We start from the raw sequence: 20,402 nt of genomic DNA on the forward strand, positions 1-20,402 counted from the left end.
CGTATGAAACTTTGGTGAACTGTTTATATCTATTGATGTAAGCTCCCTTTAGAATTTTATAAATTTTATTTGTTTATAGTCTGACAACAGATTTACTAAGTATTGCGCAACAGCACAGTGTATTGCACAACAGCAAGAAATCTTTAATTGAATATAAATTCAATTCATATAACCAACTTCAAGTTCTTTGACTACATTTATTCAGAAACCTATAATAGATGTATGTCAAATATTTAATTACAATCCAAATTCAGACCTGTATCAAGCTTGAATATTGTGTCCATTTTTGCCCCAACTGTTCAGGGTTAGACCATTGCGGGTGTATCCAGCTGCGCTCAGCGAAGCAGTTTATTCTAGTTTCCCGACAATAACTTGTGTGTAAGTGTATGGATCTTTATGAAATTGTACTACAAAGTTCCATATCACAAAGGGAAAGCTGGAATTGAGTTTGGGGGTAATTGCCCAAAACGTTTAGGAATAAGGGGCCAAAAATAAGCATTTTTCTAGTTTCCAGAGAATAACTTGTGTTCAAGTGTATGGATCTCTCTGAAATTGTACTGCAAGGTACCATACCACAAATGGAAGGCTGGGATTGATTTTGGGGGTAATTGCCTAAAAGTATTAGGAATTAGGGGCAAAAAACAAGCATTCTTCTAGTTTCCGGACAATAACTTGTGTGAAAGTGTATGGATCTTTATGAAATTGTACTACAAGGTTCCATATCACAAAGGGAAAGCTGGAATTGAGTTTGAGGGTAATTGCCCAAAACATTTAGGAATAAGGGGCCAAAAAACAAGCATTTTTCTAGTTTCCAGACAATAACTTGTGTTCAAGTGTATGGATCTCTCTGAAATTGTACTGCAAGGTACCAATATACCACAAATGGAAGGCTGGGATTGATTTTGGGGGTAATTGCCTCAAAGTTTTAGGAATTAGGGGCCAAAAAGGGGCAAAAAACAAGCATTTTTCTAGTTTCAGGACAATAACTTGTGTGTAAGTGTATGGATCTTTATGAAATTGTACTACAAGGTTCCATATCACAAAGGGAAAGCTGGGTTTGAGTTTGGGGGTAATTGCCCCAGACGTTTAGGAATTTGAGGCCAAAAGACAAGCATTTTTCTAGTTTCCAGACAATAACTTGTGTTCAAGTGTATGGATCTCTCTGAAATTGTACTGCAAGGTACCATACCACAAAGGGAAGGCTGGGATTCAGTTTGGGGGTGATGAATCATATGGGGGTTCAAAAAATTTGGGGGGGGGGGATTTTTTTCCTTTTTTTTCTTTAAAATTTTCCATTTTAAATTAGTTATTTCTGATTTATATATAAAAGCAAATAATAATGATATGGTTTGAATAGGTAAATTAAAAGAAATTAAGTTCTTGGACCACATTCATTCTGTGTCAGAAACCTAAGCTGTGTCAAATATTTAATCACAATCCAAATTCAGTGCTGTATCAAGCTTTAATGTTGTGTCCATACTTGCCCCAACTGTTCAGGGTTCGACCTCTGTATTCGTATCAAGCTGCACCCCAGCAGAGCATTTTATTCTGATTTTTTTAAAAAACTTCATGACATAATCTTTCAATCAGTTTAATTGAGGTCTGGAGCTGGCATGTCAGTAACTGCTAGTAGTCTGTTGTTATTTATGTATTATTGTCATTTTGTTTATTTTCTTTTGTTTCCTATTCTGACATCGGACTCGGACTTCTCTTGAACTGAGTTTTACTGTGCGTACTGTTGTACGTTTGTTTTTTCTACATTGGCTAGAGCTATAGGGGGAGGGTTGAGATCTCAAAAAACATGTTTAACCCCGCTGCATTTTTGCGCCTGTCCCAAGTCAGGAGCCTCTGGCCTTTGTTAGTTTTGTATTATTTTTAATTTTAGTTTCTTGTGTATAAATTGGAGTTTAGTATGACGTCCATTATCACTAAACTAGTATACATATTTGTTTAGGGGCCAGCTGAAGGACGCCTCCGGGTGCGGGAGTTTCTCGCTGCATTGAAGACCCATTGGTGGCCTTCGGTTGTTGTCTGATCTATGGTCGGGTTGTTGTCTCTTTGACACATTCCCCATTTCCATTCTCAATTTTATGTTCCTGTATAGTCAATTACCTATTTACATAAAATAGCTGTATTTTTTCTGTTTATATAATTATGATGTCAGTGATTTTTCTGTGCTAAAATATGTGTAGGTTCATGTCCTACGGCATATAGACAGGTTGCTTTATATAAGACATAACATATTTCCAAGAATAATCACACCAAACAAAGGGGAAACATTTAATAGTGTAGAAAGTTTAGGCCAAGCTCTATATGATGGTTACAATTTTTTCTCCTCAAGATTTCAGAAATCAAAAAGAAAATCCTTCAAATTTTTTTTTTTGAAGTGGAGGGGGGGGGGGGGGGGGGGGGGGGGAAGGTCAATTCGCAACAGCATAGTGTATTGCACAAAAGCAAAAAAATTAATATAAATTCAAATCATATAACCAATTCTAAGTTCTTTGACTACAGTTATTCTGTGTCAGAAACCTATTATGTGTCAAATATTGAATTACAATCCAAATTCAGACCTGTATCAAGCGTGAATATTGTGTCCATTTTGCCCCAACTGTTCAGGGTTGGACCTCTGCAGTTGGACCTCTGCGGTCGTATCCAGCTGCGCTCGGCGAAGCAATTTATTGGTTCATTGTACAATGAGGGAAGCTGAGCTATCAGCAGAATTAAGTTCTGGATTCTGTTTTGATTCATAGTAAAATGAAGGAAGTGCCAATCAGCAGAATTAAGTTCTGGATTCTGTTTTGGTTCATAGTAAAATGAGGGTCTCCAATCTGTAGAATTTAGTTCTTGATTCGGTTTTGGTTCATTGTAAAATGAAGGAAGCGCCATTCAGCAGAATTAAGTTCTGGATTCTGTATTGATTCATAGTAAAATGATGATCTCCAATCACCAGAATTAATTTCTTGGGTTCTATTTTGGTTCATTGTAAAATGAGGAAAGCTCCAATCAGCAGAATTAAGTTCTGGACTGTTTTGATTCATAGTAAAATGAAGGAAGTGCCAATCAGCAGAATTAAGTTCTGGATTCTGTTTTGGTTCATAGTAAAATGAGGGTCTCCAATCTGTAGAATTTAGTTCTTGATTCGGTTTTGGTTCATTGTAAAATGAAGGAAGCGCCATTCAGCAGAATTAAGTTCTGGATTCTGTATTGATTCATAGTAAAATGATGATCTCCAATCACCAGAATTAATTTCTGGGTTCTGTTTTGGTTCATTGTAAAATGAAGGAAGCGCCAATCACTGATCAGCAGAATTAAGTTCTGGATTCTGTTTTGGTTCATAGTTAAATGAGGGAAGCTCCTATCAGCTATATTAAGTTCTGGATTCTTTTTATACGACCGCAAAAATTAAAAATTTTTTGGTCGTATATTGGTATGACGTTGGCGTCGTCGTCGTCGTCGTCTGGCGTCGTCCGGCTTCGTCCGAAGACACATTGGTTTTCGCACTCTGACTTTAGTTTAAGTGAATGGATCTCCATGATATTTTACCATAAGGTTCAATACCACGAAAGGAAGGTTGGGATTGATTTTGGGGGTTATGGTACCAACAGTTAAGGAATTAGGGGCCAAAAAGGGGCCAAAAATAAGCATTTTTGTAACTTCCAGACAATAACTTGTGTGTAAGTGTATGGATCTCTCTGACATTGTACCACAAGGTTCCATATCACAAAGGAAAGGCTGGGATTGATTTTGGGGGTAATTGCCTCAAAATTTTAGGAATTAGGGGCCAAAAAAGGGGCAAAAAACAAGCATTTTTCTAGTTTCATGACAATAACTTGTGTGTAAGTGTTTGGATATTTCTGAAATTGTACTACAAGGTTCCATATCACAAAGGGAAAGCTGGAATTGAGTTTGGGGGTAATTGCCCGAAACATTTAGGAATTGGGGGCCAAAAAGGGGCCAAAAATAAGCATTTTTCTAGTTTCCAGACAATAACTTGTGTTCAAGTGTATGGATCTCTCTGAAATTGTACTGCAAGGTACCATACCACAAAGGGAAGGCTGGGATTGAGTTTGGGGGTGATGAATCATAAGGGGGTTCAAAAAATTTGTGGGGGGATTTTTGTTTTTTCTTTTTTTTTCTTTTTTTCCTTTTTTTTTTCTTTTAAAATTTTCCATTTTAAGTTGGTTATTTCTGATTAATATTTAAAAGCAAATAATAATGATATGGTAGGAGATACACACCAAACAGGATGTGTAAATTATTATCTAATAAGTATTGTGCAATAGCAAGAAATTTTCAATTGCACAGTATTGCACAATAGCAAGAAATCTTCAATTGCACAGTATTGCGCAATAGCAAGAAATCTTCAATTGCACAGTATTGCGCAATAGCAAGAAATATCCAATAGCACAATATTGCGCAATAGCAAGAAATTGTCAATTGTACAGTATTGCGCAATAGCAAGAAATATTCAATTGCACAGTATTGTGCAAAAGAAGATACTTCGTATAAATTGCTTATTTCTTGATCAATTTCAATGGGGTTTTATTCTTGAATTCTTGGGGTTCTTTAATATGCTGAATCTAACCGTGTATTAAGTTTTTGGATTTTGGGCCCCGTTTTTAAATTGGTCCACATTGAGGTCCAAAGGGTCCAAAATTTAACTTTGTTTGATTTCATCAAAAATTGAATTATTGGGGTTCTTTGATATGCTGAATCTAACCGTGTATTTAGATTCTTAATTTTTGGTTCCGTTTTCAAATTGGTCTACATTAAGGTCCAAAGGGTCCAAAATTAAACTTAGTTTGATTTTAACAAAAATTGAATTTTTAGGGTTCTTTGATATGCTGAATCTAAACATGTATTTAGATTTTTGATTATGGGCCCAGTTTTCAAGTTGGTCCAAATCGGGGTCCAAAATTAAACTTTGTTTGATTTCAACAAAAATTGAATATATGGGGTTCTTTGATATGCTGAATCTAACCATGTATTTAGATTTTTGATTTTTGGGCCCCGTTATCAACTTTGTCCACATTGAGGTCAAAAGGGTCCAAAATTTAACTTTGTTTGATTTCATCAAAAATTGAATTATTGGGGTTCTTTGATATGCCGAATCTAACCGTGTATTTAGATTCTTAATTTTTGGTTCCGTTTTCAAATTGGTCTACATTAAGGTCCAAAGGGTCCAAAATTAAACTTAGTTTGATTTTAACAAAAATTGAATTTTTAGGGTTCTTTGATATGCTGAATCTAACCGTGTATTTAGATTCTTAATTTTTGGTTCCGTTTTCAAATTGGTCTACATTAAGGTCCAAAGGGTCCAAAATTAAACTTAGTTTGATTTTAACAAAAATTGAATTTTTAGGGTTCTTTGATATGCTGAATCTAAACATGTATTTAGATTTTTGATTATGGGCCCAGTTTTCAAGTTGGTCCAAATCGGGGTCCAAAATTAAACTTTGTTTGATTTCATCAAAAATTGAATTCTTGGGGTTCTTTGATATGCTGAATCTAACCATGTATTTATATTTTGGATATTGGACCATAATAGGTGAATGTCCAATTTAAAATTTTTAAGTTCTTAGGCCACATTCATTCTGTGTCAGAAACCTATGCTGTGTCAAATATTTAATCACAATCCAAATTCAGAGCTGTATCAAGCTTGAATGTTGTGTCCATACTTGCCCCAACTGTTCAGGGTTCCACCTCTGCGGTCGTATCAAGCTGCGCCCTGGAGCATTTTATTTGGTTCATTGTAAAATGAAGGAAGCTCCTTCCACCAGAATGCAAGTTCTGGATTTTGTTTTGGTTCATTGTAAATTGAAGGAAGCTCCAGAGTATCACCAGAATAAAGTTCTGGATTCTGTTTTGGTTCATTGTAAAATGAGGAAAGCTCCAATCAGCAGAATTAAGTTCTGGATTCTGTTTTGATTCATTGTAAAATGAGGAAAGCTCCAATCAGCAGAATTAAGTTCTGGATTCTGTCTTGGTTCATTGTAAAATGAGGAAAGCTCCAATCAGCAGAATTAAGTTCTGGATTCTGTTTTGATTCATTGTAAAATGAGGAAAGCTCCAATCAGCAGAATTAAGTTCTGGATTCTGTTTTGATTCATTGTAAAATGAGGAAAGCTCCAGCAGAATTAAATTCTGGATTCTGTTTTGGTTCATTGTAAAATGAGGAAAGCTCCAATCAGCAGAATTAAGTTCTGGATTCTGTTTTGGTTCATTGTAAAATGAGGAAAGCTCCAATCAGCAGAATTAAGTTCTGGATTCTGTTTTGGTTCATTGTAAAATGAGGAAAGCTCCAATCAGCAGAATTAAGTTCTGGATTCTGTTTTGGTTCATTGTAAAATGAGGAAAGCTCCAATCAGCAGAATTAAGTTCTGGATTCTGTTTTGGTTCATTGTAAAATGAGGAAAGCTCCAATCAGCAGAATTAAGTTCTGGATTCTGTTTTGGTTCATTGTAAATTGAGGGAAGCTCCTATCAGCAAAATTTAGTATTGCTTCTGTTAATATGTTTCATGATTTAATGCCAGCTGAAATAAGTACTGGATTTTAATTTGTTTCATGATTACATTTGTAATTTGGGAGCTGTCACCTGAATGAAGTACTAGATTCTGTTTTGTTTCATGGTTTAATGGCAGAGTTATCAAAAAGTGATGGTCAAAAGATTTTGACCACCAAAATTTTACAAATACAGACACATTTTGATTTTTGCAATAGAAATAATAGTGAGTAGTGAGGACCAGCAAATTTTCTTCTAAGACCATTAGGAAAAAAAAAGATTTTTAAAACTGTAATGGTTTACCAAAGTCATGTTATGCATATGTTAAATCCAATTATGGTACCAATTACTTAGTGCTTGATGCTTCTTATAACTGCTGAAAAAGAAGGATTTTGTTTCGCTCAGGGTTTTATAAGGAATATGTCTGCTAGCTGATGGAAGTACATGGCTCTGTTTTGGTTCACGCTTTATAGCTCTGGTAAACAGGTGAAAGTAACAATTTTGTTTCATTTCATGGTGTAGTGAAGAATCAACATTTTTTATGAGTTCAAGGAAGTGGAGGATTAATTCTTAGTTCAAGGTTTGATACTCCAGTCAGTAGAAGAAACGAAGTGACGATTCTGTCTTGGTTCATGGTTTAAGTAGGTCGGTGTTTACGATATACTTGTGATGATCAATCATCCTAAGGACAATTTGTCTTACCTGTAGTTTCTATCTGACATATATAAGTACAATCACAAAATAATTGACTATTTATGCTAAAGTCTCTTATAGTTATGCTATGCATTTATGCATTAGTATTTTTCAATGATATTATCAATTTTAGAATTTGAAAAAAGTTGGAACTAAGTAATGTTCACATTTGATTGCTCAATCTAATTAAACTGACTGTTTATACTCAGAAGAACTTTTAAAAGGATGCAAATGGCAATTTTTAGCTATGAAATTTGTTATTCTGGATTGGAAAGCTATGATGAGTTATTTATTACAATGTATGGTAAGGTCATTTCTTACATATTATACTTAAATCTTCAACTTTCAGTTGTCCATATGTTAGTCTCAGTCAATAATGTCAGTCTTAAAAGTTATTATATGTTTCATTTACCTGGCTTGAATAATATAAAACATTCTGTTAGAAGTCAGTGATAAAGGGCATATAATTCCCGTTCTTAGTAATCTTGTCACATATAGTGATATCACCTTTTAGTGTTATGTTATGTTCCTTCTAATACTTCTCCTTGAAGAGTAAAGCAGACAATATATATAATGATAGTTTTGCTCCTTTGTTTTTCATTATTTTTTTCCATTATTTTTCTTTTTTCAAATTTATCTAACAAGGAATCATTATGCTAATCCCCTTTATGAAGTCTCTATCTAGAAAAATGCTACTATTGTTGACTATGAGGAAAAGGTTTGTATTTTTTAATCTTTATATTGTATACTTTAATAGTTAACTGATGTTTTGTGTATATATATGCAAACATAATGGTATTATTCTGAATGCAAGATTTCATAATTCATTATCTTCTTAAGCCTCAGATGGGAAATAAATAATATATTATAATCTATCAAATTCCAACTCATTCTGATAATAACATGTAAAACTTTTCTCACAAGTACTGTTTTTCATTAAGGAACAGAATACATGATCAAAGGCCATATATTCTAAGAACTGCAATTTAACATAATAATAAGAAGCAGGCCTTGAGAAATGGCAAAGGAATATAAGAATAGGAAATAAAAAAAACCCATAAAACAAATTTAAGGTCCTCCGACATCTTGGATTGTAAAGTAGCAGAAAACAATCGGTCTAGATCTTTAATGAAATGTGCAAATTATGAGAATATAATGTCATTCATTTGTTAAACTTTTCACCTGAATGAAGAAAATTATGTATTTTATCATATTTTTGCAACTGTTTTTTACAAATACAGAATATATTTTTTGTTTGATTCAATTTCTTCAACTTTGCTATATAAGGGGAAATAATTCAGATAATGTAACTTTTATACTGGAATGTGTTATGAATTTACCTAATTTGTTTTGTAGCAAAAAAAACACCTCCAGTAACCTTTTCCATTCATATTTTGAAAGCCCATTATAAGAGCTATCTTCTCATATTTTATCTTAAAATTCTATGCTTTAGTTTTCTTATTATCACACAAAATTGTGTTTTCCATGAATAATCTATACATAATCTGACAATTTTGCACAACCTGTATCTTGAAAAAAGCCCCATAACCCATACTTTTTATTATATATTTGAGAAAGCCATGATATAAACAACATTTTGGCAAATCATTAAAAATTCTATGGATTTTAATTTAAACACTTAATCTACCTCAAGTCCAAAACCACTGATAAAGGAGGAAAAGCTTTAATAATAGTTATTGTTGGATTCATGCTAATTTGTGTGGTACCTATTTTTGTGGATTTCGTGAGTAAACGTAAACCACATATTTAAATGTTCAAGGAAGTATACATTTTCTATAGGCTTATTTGTCATTCCGGCTTTCCATCATTCCGTCATTCCACAACGAACAGTTATACAGACTTTTTTTCTAAACACCTTCACGTATTGAGCTGATTTTTAGTATGTGAGTCTACTATAATGAGTTACAGATTAAGTTTAAGTTTGGTTCTCCTCTGCTGATTTTTGCCAAAATTACTGTTTTGGACTTCAAAATTTAGTGAAAATAACATTTGTACAGACTTTTCTACATGTCTCCACATATTGAGCTGATTCTTAGTTTGTGAGTCAACTATGATGAGTTACAGATCGAGTTTACGTTTGGTTCTGCTCCGCTGATTTTTGCCAAAATTATGGGCTTTGGACTTTGAAAATTTCATGAAAATAATAATAGTTATACAGACCTTTTTTTTCTAAAGGCCTTTGCATAGTGAGCTGATTTTTATACGACCGCAAAAATTGAAAATTTTTTGGTCGTATATTGGTATGACGTTGGCGTCGTCGTCGTCGTCGTCGTCGTCGTCGTCGTCGTCGTCGTCGTCGTCGTCGTCGTCGTCTGGCGTCGTCCGGCGTCGTCCGAAGACACATTGGTTTTCGCACTCTAACTTTAGTTTAAGTGAATGGATCTCCATGAAATTTTACCATAAGGTTCAATACCACGAAAGGAAGGTTGGGATTGATTTTGGGGGTTATGGTACCAACAGTTAAGGAATTAGGGGCCAAAAAGGGGCCAAAAATAAGCATTTTTGTAACTTCCAGACAATAACTTGTGTGTAAGTGTATGGATCTCTCTGACATTGTACCACAAGGTTCCATATCACAAAGGAAAGGCTGTAATTGATTTTGGGGGTAATTGCCTCAAAATTTTAGGAATTAGGGGCCAAAAAAGGGGCAAAAAACAAGCATTTTTCTAGTTTCATGACAATAACTTGTGTGTAAGTGTTTGGATATTTCTGAAATTGTACTACAAGGTTCCATATCACAAAGGGAAAGCTGGAATTGAGTTTGTGGGTAATTGCCCGAAACGTTTAGGAAAAGGGGGCCAAAAAGGGGCCAAAAATAAGCATTTTTCTAGTTTCCAGACAATAACTTGTGTTCAAGTGTATGGATCTCTCTGAAATTGTACTGCAAGGTACCATACCACAAAGGGAAGGCTGGGATTGAGTTTGGGGGTGATGAATCATAAGGGGGTTCAAAAAATTTGGGGGGGGGATTTTTTTTTTTCTTTTTTTTTTTCTTTTTTTCCTTTTTTTTTTCTTTTAAAATTTTCCATTTTAAGTTGGTTATTTCTGATTAATATTTAAAAGCAAATAATAATGATATGGTAGGAGATACACACCAAACAGGATGTGTAAATTATTATATAATAAGTATTGTGCAATAGCAAGAAATTTTCAATTGCACAGTATTGCACAATTGCAAGAAATCTTCAATTGCACAGTATTGCGCAATAGCAAGAAATCTTCAATTGCACAGTATTGCGCAATAGCAAGAAATATCCAATAGCACAATATTGCGCAATAGCAAGAAATTGTCAATTGTACAGTATTGCACAATAGCAAGAAATATTCAATTGCACAGTATTGTGCAAAAGAAGATACTTCGTATAAATTGCTTATTTCTTGATCAATTTCAATGGGGTTTTATTCTTGAATTCTTGGGGTTCTTTAATATGCTGAATCTAACCGTGTATTAAGTTTTTGGATTTTGGGCCCCGTTTTTAAATTGGTCCACATTGAGGTCCAAAGGGTCCAAAATTTAACTTTGTTTGATTTCATAAAAAATTGAAATATTGGGGTTCTTTAATATGCCGAATCTAACCATGTATTTAGATTCTTAATTTTTGGTTCCGTTTTCAAATTGGTCTACATTAAGGTCAAAAGGGTCCAAAATTAAACTTAGTTTGATTTTAACAAAAATTGAATTTTTAGGGTTCTTTGATATGCTGAATCTAAACATGTATTTTGATTTTTGATTATGGGCCCAGTTTTCAAGTTGGTCCAAATCAGGGTCCAAAATTAAACTTTGTTTGATTTCAACAAAAATTGAATATATGGGGTTCTTTGATATGCTGAATCTAACCATGTATTTAGATTTTTGATTTTTGGGCCCCGTTATCAACTTTGTCCACATTGAGGTCAAAAGGGTCCAAAATAAAACTTTGTTTGATTTCATCAAAAATTGAATTCTTGGGGTTCTTTGATATGCTGAATCTAACCATGTATTTAGATTTTTTATTTGTGGATCTGCTATCAAATTGGTTCATATTGAGGTCAAAAGGGTCCAAAATTAAACTTTGTTTGATTTCATCAAAAATTGAATTATTGGGGTTCTTTGATATGCCAAATCTAACCGTGTATTTAGATTTTTAATTTTGGGTCCCGTTTTTAAATTGGTCTACATTAAGGTCCAAAGGGTCCAAAATTAAACTTAGTTTGATTTTAACAAAAATTGAATTCTTGGGGTTCTTTGATATGCTGAATCTAAACATGTGTTTAGATTTTTGATTATGGGCCCAGTTTTCAAGTTTGTCCAAGTTGGGGTCCAAAATTAAACTTTGTTTGATTTCAACAAAAATTGAATATATGGGGTTCTTTGATATGCTGAATCTAAACATGTATTTAGATTTTAGATTTTTGGCCCAGTTTTCAAGTTGGTCCAAATTGGGGTCCAAAATTAAACTTTGTTTGATTTCAACAAAAATTGAATATATGGGGTTCTTTGATATGCTGAATCTTACCATGTATTTAGATTTTTTATTTTGTGGGCCCGCTATCAAATTGGTTCATATTGAGGTCAAAAGGGTCCAAAATTAAACTTTGTTTGATTTCATCAAAAATTGAATTATTGGGGTTCTTTGATATGCCAAATCTAATCGTGTTTTTAGATTTTTAATTTTGGGTCCTGTTTTTTAAATTGGTCTACATTAAGGTCCAAAGGGTCCAAAATTAAACTTAGTTTGATTTTAACAAAAATTGAATTCTTGGGGTACTTTGATATGCTGAATCTAAACATGTGTTTAGATTTTTGATTATGGGACCAGTTTTCAAGTTTGTCCAAGTTGGGGTCCAAAATTAAACTTTGTTTGATTTCAACAAAAATTGAATATATGGGGTTCTTTGATATGCTGAATCTAACCATGTATTTTGATTTTGGACATTGGACCATAATAGGTAAATTAAAAAAATTGAAGTTCTTAGACCACATTCTTTCTGTGTCAGAAACCTATGCTGTGTCAAATATTTAATCACAATCCAAATTCAGAGCTGTATCAAGCTTGAATGTTGTGTCCATACTTGCCCCAACTGTTCAGGGTTCGACCTCTGCGGTCGTATCAAGCTGCGCCCAGCGAAGCATTTTATTAGTATGTGAATCTACTATGATGAGTTACAGATCAAGTTTACATTTGGTTTTGCTCCACTGTTTTGTGCTGAAATTATGGGCTTTGGACTTTTTAAAAATTTTTGTGAAAATAACAGTTACAGACTTTCATTCTCTAAAAATGGCTTCAAGCTTTTTTTTGCCAGCAGGGCCATTCATGTCGTTCCGACACCTCTAGTATTTTCCTACAATGTACGAATATTATTTTTATCCTGCAATTTAACATTTACACGTAAAAGTTTTGTTTTTTACTTCCCAATAGTCGAATTTGTTTTTGAATGAAACCAACAGGACTTAAATGTAGACTGCAATGAGGACCCCAAATTTAACTGTGAGGTAAACAGTAATTTGAATATAACCATTAGCTCACAGCAGAATCAGGATACCAGGAGACTATAAACATATACTATATGTATATCGCTTCATGTTATCTGTCAACCAGTAGTTGTATAGTAGAAATATCAATTGCAGGATAATTTATCATAATACTTGAAGAACTATTGGCTTTCTGTCTCAAGCAGACTATAATGTGGGTTTTGCTCATTGTTGAAGGCTGTATGTTGACCTATAGTTGCTTACTTCTACGTCATTTGGTCTCTGGTGGAGAGTTGTCGTCTCATTGGCAATGATATCACATCTTTTTATTTTTATATCATACCATTAATGCTGGCACTGTACAAGTACTAGCAGTATGTGAAGTATGGTTGATAAAATATAATGAACTTCAATTTTGTAAATATGATGTAGTGGACTTAAAGATTGTTTACATTGATACAGTGGACTTTAGGTTTATGAATATAAGACAGTGCACTTAGAATTTTTATTCCTGTAGTCTTAATTAAATACCATATGAAATAAAATATTATTTATATTGTTTTGCTGTTAGTTGACTGAAAATTAAAACTATATTTGTGTTGTATTTAGGTGATGTTCGGATGAAATCAAAGCCAGACAAGAGTAATGAGGGAAAGCGGAAAGCATCAATCTCAGAATCAGACATGAAACTTTTAGATAGTAAGTACAAAGTATAAAAGAAGGCACAGCATATAATGCTGACTTTCTGTCAGTGTAAGCTGCCATTGAGCTGAGTTTTAACTCACCTGGTTAGTGTGAGATATTTTTCATCACTTGACATCCTTTGTCAGTACATTGATGTTGTTGTCATCTATTCGTCTAAAAGAAATCTCCTCCTGTTAACCAGCTATGCCATTTGCCATGTGAACAATTGTTAAAGTCCATTGACTTAGAAACATTTCCATCTTTTACATGTTAAGTTGTGATTAGGTCAGTTTCAGGTCATTACCTCTAATTATAAGTCAATAGATAGTTATTATGCAGTTGTATAACATTGGCACATCTCCTTTCCATGGAGACATCATCGAAAGTCCTTTCAATGAGTTTTCATGAAAAAATCATAAATTGTGTTTAAATTTCTAAGTTTTTTACTAGCAAATATAGAAGAAAGTACCAACTAAAAATTTTACCATGTTATTTGTGTATATGAACAACACCTCTAATGTAATTATTTTTGTGGTTTATGCATGTGCCCAAAATTTCTGACAAAAATGCTATTTTTTGTCCTATTTTGTAGAAAAATTAAATTTATGCTGTCTCTCAACCTGAAATGTCTGTGAATATTCATAATAATTAAAATATCTTAGATATTTTGCATAAGGTATATTTCAGCTGATATTATAATACTTCAATTTTTTAGTCTATAAAGTGCACTTAGCTCCTCCTATTGACCATAGCTGTTCTTTAACTCTCCTTTAGCTTGATATTTTTGTCTCGCCTTGGCAGAGTAAAAAATCGAGACATAGGTATGCTGTTTCCAGCAGCGGTGGTGGCATCAACAACGTATTAGTTTGTGATTAGGTCAGTTTATGGGGAACCACTAGTGGTAGGTCAATGATATTTGGTATGCAGTTGTATTAGCATTGGCACATCTTGTTTACATGGAGATTGTCTGCCCCTGTACCTTCAGTGATGGTTCATTGACTGAATACTTTGCATAACTTACATGTTAAAGTATTGCTATTTTAATTTCAACATTTGCATTTTACTATCAAAATAACAAAATGTGAGACATATCTCTGTGTTAACAGTTTATAGATAGTAACAGTTAAGTTACCTAAATGTTATAATAAGTTTTTAAAGATAATTATAATGCATAAAACTAGAATATTCTTTTGATGCTATGTACATTTTAGAAATAAGAACTTAGTTTTATCTTACAGCAATTGATATATATACGTTTTAAGATTTGTGCATGGATACTGACAAAAGACAAAAATAGGGACTATACAATATGTATTAAATTTGCTGGTTGGTTGTTTTCAGTTGACTCATAATATATTAGAAAGTATAATCACCATCACTGAAAAAATAAGTGAAATTTTCCACTAAATAATTACTGATTCCTAAATAAAACTAAAAAAGATGTAGTATTTTCATCCTGCTATCCTTTCAAAGAAGAAATTAAATGATTTTGTATTAATTTGGATGTAATTTTTGTTTGGAAACCAGTTCTTTCTTTTTCTCAGCAGGATCATTTTAAATTGCCTTCATTTGCTACAAATGATGAAGCTGACGTCAGTATTAGCCTAGAAAATCAGTTTCCAACAGAAGCAACAGGCGTCACCTAATTTCACAAGGGAATTATTTCCTGAATGGTCTGAATAATTGTTTCGTATTAAATGCTTTCCTTTATCATAGATAAATCAGAGGTATTTTGTAAGATTATGCCAATAGTATTCTTTGCAGTAATTCAGAGATCTATGATTCTATCAGTTTATATGACCAAATCTCTTAAAATAAGAAACGATTTTGGTAAAATGATAATTTTATTGATAATTTTATATAAGATGTTTTAACCTAAAATTTGCAGGAAACTTCTCTTCTTTTTATACGCCCGTTTACGGGACGTATTATGGTATACCGTTGTCCGTCCGTCTGTCCGTCCAGCTCGTCAACATGTCGGACATTAACTCAAAAATGCTTGAACCAATTTGCTTAAAACTTTGGTGAATTGTTTATATCTATTGAAGTGAGCTCCCTTTCGATTTTTATAAATTTTAGATTTTACGTTTCCAAGTTATGGGGTTTTATTCATTAAAAAAAGGGGGATTTTCCAGTTTTCGGACAATAACTCGAGAATGCTTTGACCAACTTTCAAGAAATTTTGGTGAATTGTTTATATCTATTGACATGAGTTCCCTTTTGATTTTTATATATTTTACATTTTACATTTCCGAGTTATGGGGTTTTATTCATTAAAAAAAGGGGGATTTTCCAGTTTTCAGACAAAAAATCAAAAATGCTTTCAGCAGTTCTTATGAAACTTTGGTGAATTGTTTATATCTATTGATGTAAGCTCCGTTTAGAATTTTATAAATTTAACATTTTAAATTTCTGAGTTATGGGGTTTTATTCATTAAAAAAGGGGTGATTTTCCAGTTTTTGGACAATAACTCAAAAATGCTGTCAGAAATTCTCATGAAACTTTGGTGAATTATTTATATCTATTGATGTAAGCTCCCTTTACATTTTCATAAATTTTTAATATGACATTGAGAATTAATTGAACTTTAATTGTTTATAGTCTGACAACAGATTTGCTAAGTATTGCGCAACAGCACAGTGTTATGCACAACAGCAAGAAATCTTTAATTGAATATAAATTCAATTCATATAACCAATTTCAAGTTCTTTGACTACATTTATTCAGAAACCTATAATATGTTAAATATTTAATACAATCCAAATTCAGACCTGTATCAAGCTTGAATATTGTGTCCATTTTTGTCCCAACTGTTCAGGGTTGGACCTTTGCGGGTGTATCCAGCTGCGCTCAGCGAAGCAGTTTTTTTTAAAAGTATATCTTTATATGCCATCAAACATAAAATTACATCAGTCTTGTGTGGCCTGAGACTAATTTAGGCACACTAGATAATTTTTATACGACCGCAAAAAAATTTTGTGGTCGTATATTGGTATGACGTTGGTGTCGTCATCGTCCGGCGTCGTCGTCCGAAGACACATTGGTTTTCGCACTCTAACTTTAGTTTAAGTGAATGGATCTTTTTGAAATTTGACCATAAGGTTAAATACCACAAAAGGAAGGTTGGGATTGATTTTGGGGGCTATGGTACCAACAGTTAAGGAATTAGGGGCCAAAAAGGGGACAAAAATAAGCATTTTGTAGTTTCCAGACAATAATTGTGGAACGGTGTATGGATCTCTCTGAAATTATACTACAAGTTTCCATACCACAAAGGGATGGTTAGGATTTGCTTTGGGGGGTTATGGCTCAAACCGTTTAGGAATTAGGGGCAAAAAGGGGGAAAAACAAGGTTGTCCTGGTTAATGGACAAATACTTTAGTACAAAACATAATTTAAAGCAGTGTAAGGGAGATAAATCAAATACATCATTGAAATTATCTCCCTTACACTGCTTTTAAATTATGTATAAAGTAATGGTTAATGAACAATAAAGATAATTTAAAACAGTGTAAGGGAGGTAATTTAAATACAACGTTTTGGTTACTTCCCTTACACTGCTTTTAAATTATGTTTAAAGAAATGCATATTTATAAAGGAAGACCAGTAAAAATATCTGCAAATGTTGCATCTTTTTTTTTTACAAAAAAATCCATATGAAAGATTTGACACTATATTTTTAATTCTATTATAAAATAGATTAAGTTAGCACTATGGTAAATTTAAATGGGTAATTATGGTTGCCAACTCCATTGGAAATTTGAATTGAGATTATGACCATATCTTGAGGGAAAGAATTTTTTTGGGGAAAAAAGGGGGGGGGATAAAAAGAAATTGTGGGGGGTCAATTTTTTCTCATTTCAGTTTTCAGAAATTAAAAAGAATTATTCTTCAAATATTATTTTTTTTTCAAATTTCAAATATTGAAAAATTTCAAGAAGTAATCTTTAATTGCACAGTATGGTGCATTAGATTTGTAAAATCTTTGATCACATTTATTTATTTGTTATGCCAAATCTAACAGTGTATTTAGATTTTTAATTTTGTAAAATCTCTGATCACATTTATTTATTTGTTATGCCAAATCTAACAGTGTATTTAGATTTTTAATTTTGGGTCCAGTTTTCAAATTGGTCTACATTAAGGTCCAAAGGGTCCAAAATTAAACTTTGTTTGATTTTAGCAAAAATTGAATATATGAGGTTCTTTGATATGCTGAATCTAAACATGTATTTAGATTTTTGATTTTTGGCCCAGTTTTCAAGTTGGTCCAAATTGGGGTCCAAAATTAAACTTTGTTTGATTTCAACAAAAATTGAATATATGGGGTTCTTTGATATGCTGAATCAAACCATGTATTTAGATTTTTATACGACCGCAAAAAAATTTTTGTGGTCGTATATTGGTATGACGTTGGCGTCGTCGTCGTCGTCGTCCGGCGTCGTCGTCCGAATACACATTAGTTTTCGCACTCTAACTTTAGTTTAAGTGAATGGATCTCAATGAAATTTTACCATAAGGTTCAATACCACAAAAGGAAGGTGGGGATTGATTTTGGGGGTTATGGTACCAATAGTTAAGGAATTAGGGGCCAAAAAGGGGCCAAAAATAAGCATTTTTGTAACTTCCAGACATAACTTGTGTATTAGTGTATGGATCTCTCTGACATTGTACCACAAGGTTCCATATCACAAAGGGAATGCTGGGATTGATTTTGGGGGTAATTGCCTCCAAATTTTAGGAATTAGGGGCCAAAAAGGGGCAAAAAAACAAGCATTTTTCTAGTTTCATGACAATAACTTGTGTGTAAGTCTATGGATCTCTCTGACATTGTATCACAAGGTTCCATATCACAAAGGGAACGCTGGGATTGATTTTGGGGGTAATTGCCTCCAAATTTTAGGAATTAGGGGCCAAAAAGGGGCAAAAAAACAAGCATTTTTCTAGTTTCATGACAATAACTTGTGTGTAAGTGTATGGATCTTAATGAAATTGTACTACAAGGTTCCATATCACAAAGGGAAAGCTGGAATTGATTTTGGGGGTAATTGCCCTCATATTTAGGAATAAGGGGCCAAAAAGGGACCAAAAATAAGCATTTTTCTAGTTTCCAGACAATAACTTGTGTTCAAGTGTAAGGATCTCTCTGAAATTGTACTGCAAGGTACCATACCACAAAGGGAAGGCTGGGATTGATTTTGGGGGTAATTCCCTAGAAATTTGAGGAATTAGGGGACATAAAGGGGCAAAAAAACAAGCATTTTTCTAGTTTCATGACAATAACTTGTGTGTAAGTCTATGGATCGGTATGAAATTGTACTGCAAGGTTCCATATCACAAAGGGAAAGCTGGGTTTGAGTTTGGGGGTAATTGCCCTAAATGTTTAGGAATTTGGGGCCAAAAAGGGGCCAAAAAACAAGCATTTTTCTAGTTTCCAGACAATAACTTGTGTTCAAGTGTATGGATCTCTCTGAAATTGTACATGTGAACCTCCCGACGGGAGTACAATAATCCCGTTTTCAGGGGTCTCCTCCCGACCTCCCGTTGAAGACAAACAAATCCTGTGTATGGAATATTTCATGAATGAAAAATTTCAGCCCAACATATCTGGTGTAACTGACATTACCTGAAGTTATATTTTACCTGTAAATCAATTAACATGCATAATTATATGGCTTCACTTGTCACCTTGGGTGTCAAACATACTGGTAAATCAACGTTTTTTACCTCGGGCTAACTGCCGTTGTGTAATAACACTTTTTTGTGTATGTAAATTTAAAATGAATGTTGGGTTACTTCCCTTGATTTATCCTGTTTTAAGTTACTTTTCTTTAAATAATGTAAATTTTTAAAAGAATACAAATAAAATATAAATTGAACAAATAATCATAAAAGGATGGTATTTAAATGATTTTAAATGTCTTAGGACAAATAAAAAAATAATAATTTGAAAATTATTTGAGGGTTTTATACTTCCTTTCAAGGCTTAAATTGAAATTTATATAATAACTATGACCCATAACTTTTAATTTAATGTGTTACATATCATGCATTAAAAACTACTTGCATATAAAGATAAAAAAAAAAAAAAACTACTTGCATAAAGTTAAAAATAAAAGATCTACTTGCAGATTGATAAGCAAATGATCTGATTGCAATGAATAATGGTAAAAAAGATATGACCTAAAAAATTTAAAGAACATACTAAAAAAGAAGAATGTTAGATTGAACAAGTTGAAAGTTCAAAAAGATAGAGAAAATTTATAAGTACAAGGGTACTATAAACATAATACATTCGGATGGAAAGTTGAAGAAAACACACTTTAACAGACAATTTCTACAGCACATGGTTACATTTACGACAGAATTTATGTCGATTAAAAACCTCCTGATCTGAGTCCTAATCTCCTGACCAAACTTTCCCAAACTCCTGATCTTAGTTTCACAGTCCATCACATGTACAGTACTGCAAGGTACCATACCACTAAGGGAAGGCTGGGATTGAGTTTGGGGGTGATGAATCATAAGGGGGTTCAAAAAATTTTGGGGGGGGGGATTTTTTTTCCCTTTTTTTTCTTTAAAATTTTCCATTTTAAATTGGTTATTTCTGATTTATATATAAAAGCAAATAATAATGATATGGTTTGAATAGATAAATTAAATTTTTTTAAGTTCTTAGACCACATTCATTCTGTGTCAGAAACCTATGCTGTGTCAAATATTTAATTACAATCCAAATTCAGTGCTGTATCAAGCTTGAATGTTGTGTCCATACTTGCCCCAACTGTTCAGGGTTCGACCTCTGCGGTCGTATCAAGCTGCGCCCCAGCGGAGCATTTTATTATTTGTGGAACCCGTTATCAAATTGGTTATTATTGAGGTCTAAAGGGTCCAAAATTAAACTTTGTTTGATTTCATCAAAAATTGAATTATTGGGGTTATTTGATATGCCAAATCTAACCGTGTATTTAGATTTTTAATTTTGGGTCCTGTTTTTTTAAATTGGTCTACATTAAGGTCCAAAGGGTCCAAAATTAAACTTAGTTTG

At 33.1% G+C, this 20,402-nt stretch overlaps 1 protein-coding gene across 4 annotated transcripts in view; it reads left to right on the plus strand.

Moving 5' to 3' along the window:
- The window catches only part of LOC127699323 (high affinity cAMP-specific 3',5'-cyclic phosphodiesterase 7A-like), a 106,701-nt gene that overhangs the window by 58,453 nt on the left and 27,846 nt on the right, over nt 1-20,402 (plus strand). For all 4 annotated transcript variants that reach the window (XM_052203026.1, XM_052203027.1, XM_052203028.1 and 1 more), the window contains one exon: nt 13,279-13,368. In XM_052203026.1, the coding sequence (XP_052058986.1) occupies nt 13,279-13,368 (90 nt within the window). The remainder of the gene's footprint in view (nt 1-13,278; nt 13,369-20,402) is intronic.

Source organism: Mytilus californianus, unplaced genomic scaffold (assembly GCF_021869535.1).
Source record: "Mytilus californianus isolate M0D057914Y unplaced genomic scaffold, xbMytCali1.0.p SCAF_1, whole genome shotgun sequence".
Classification (NCBI taxonomy): domain Eukaryota; kingdom Metazoa; phylum Mollusca; class Bivalvia; order Mytilida; family Mytilidae; genus Mytilus; species Mytilus californianus.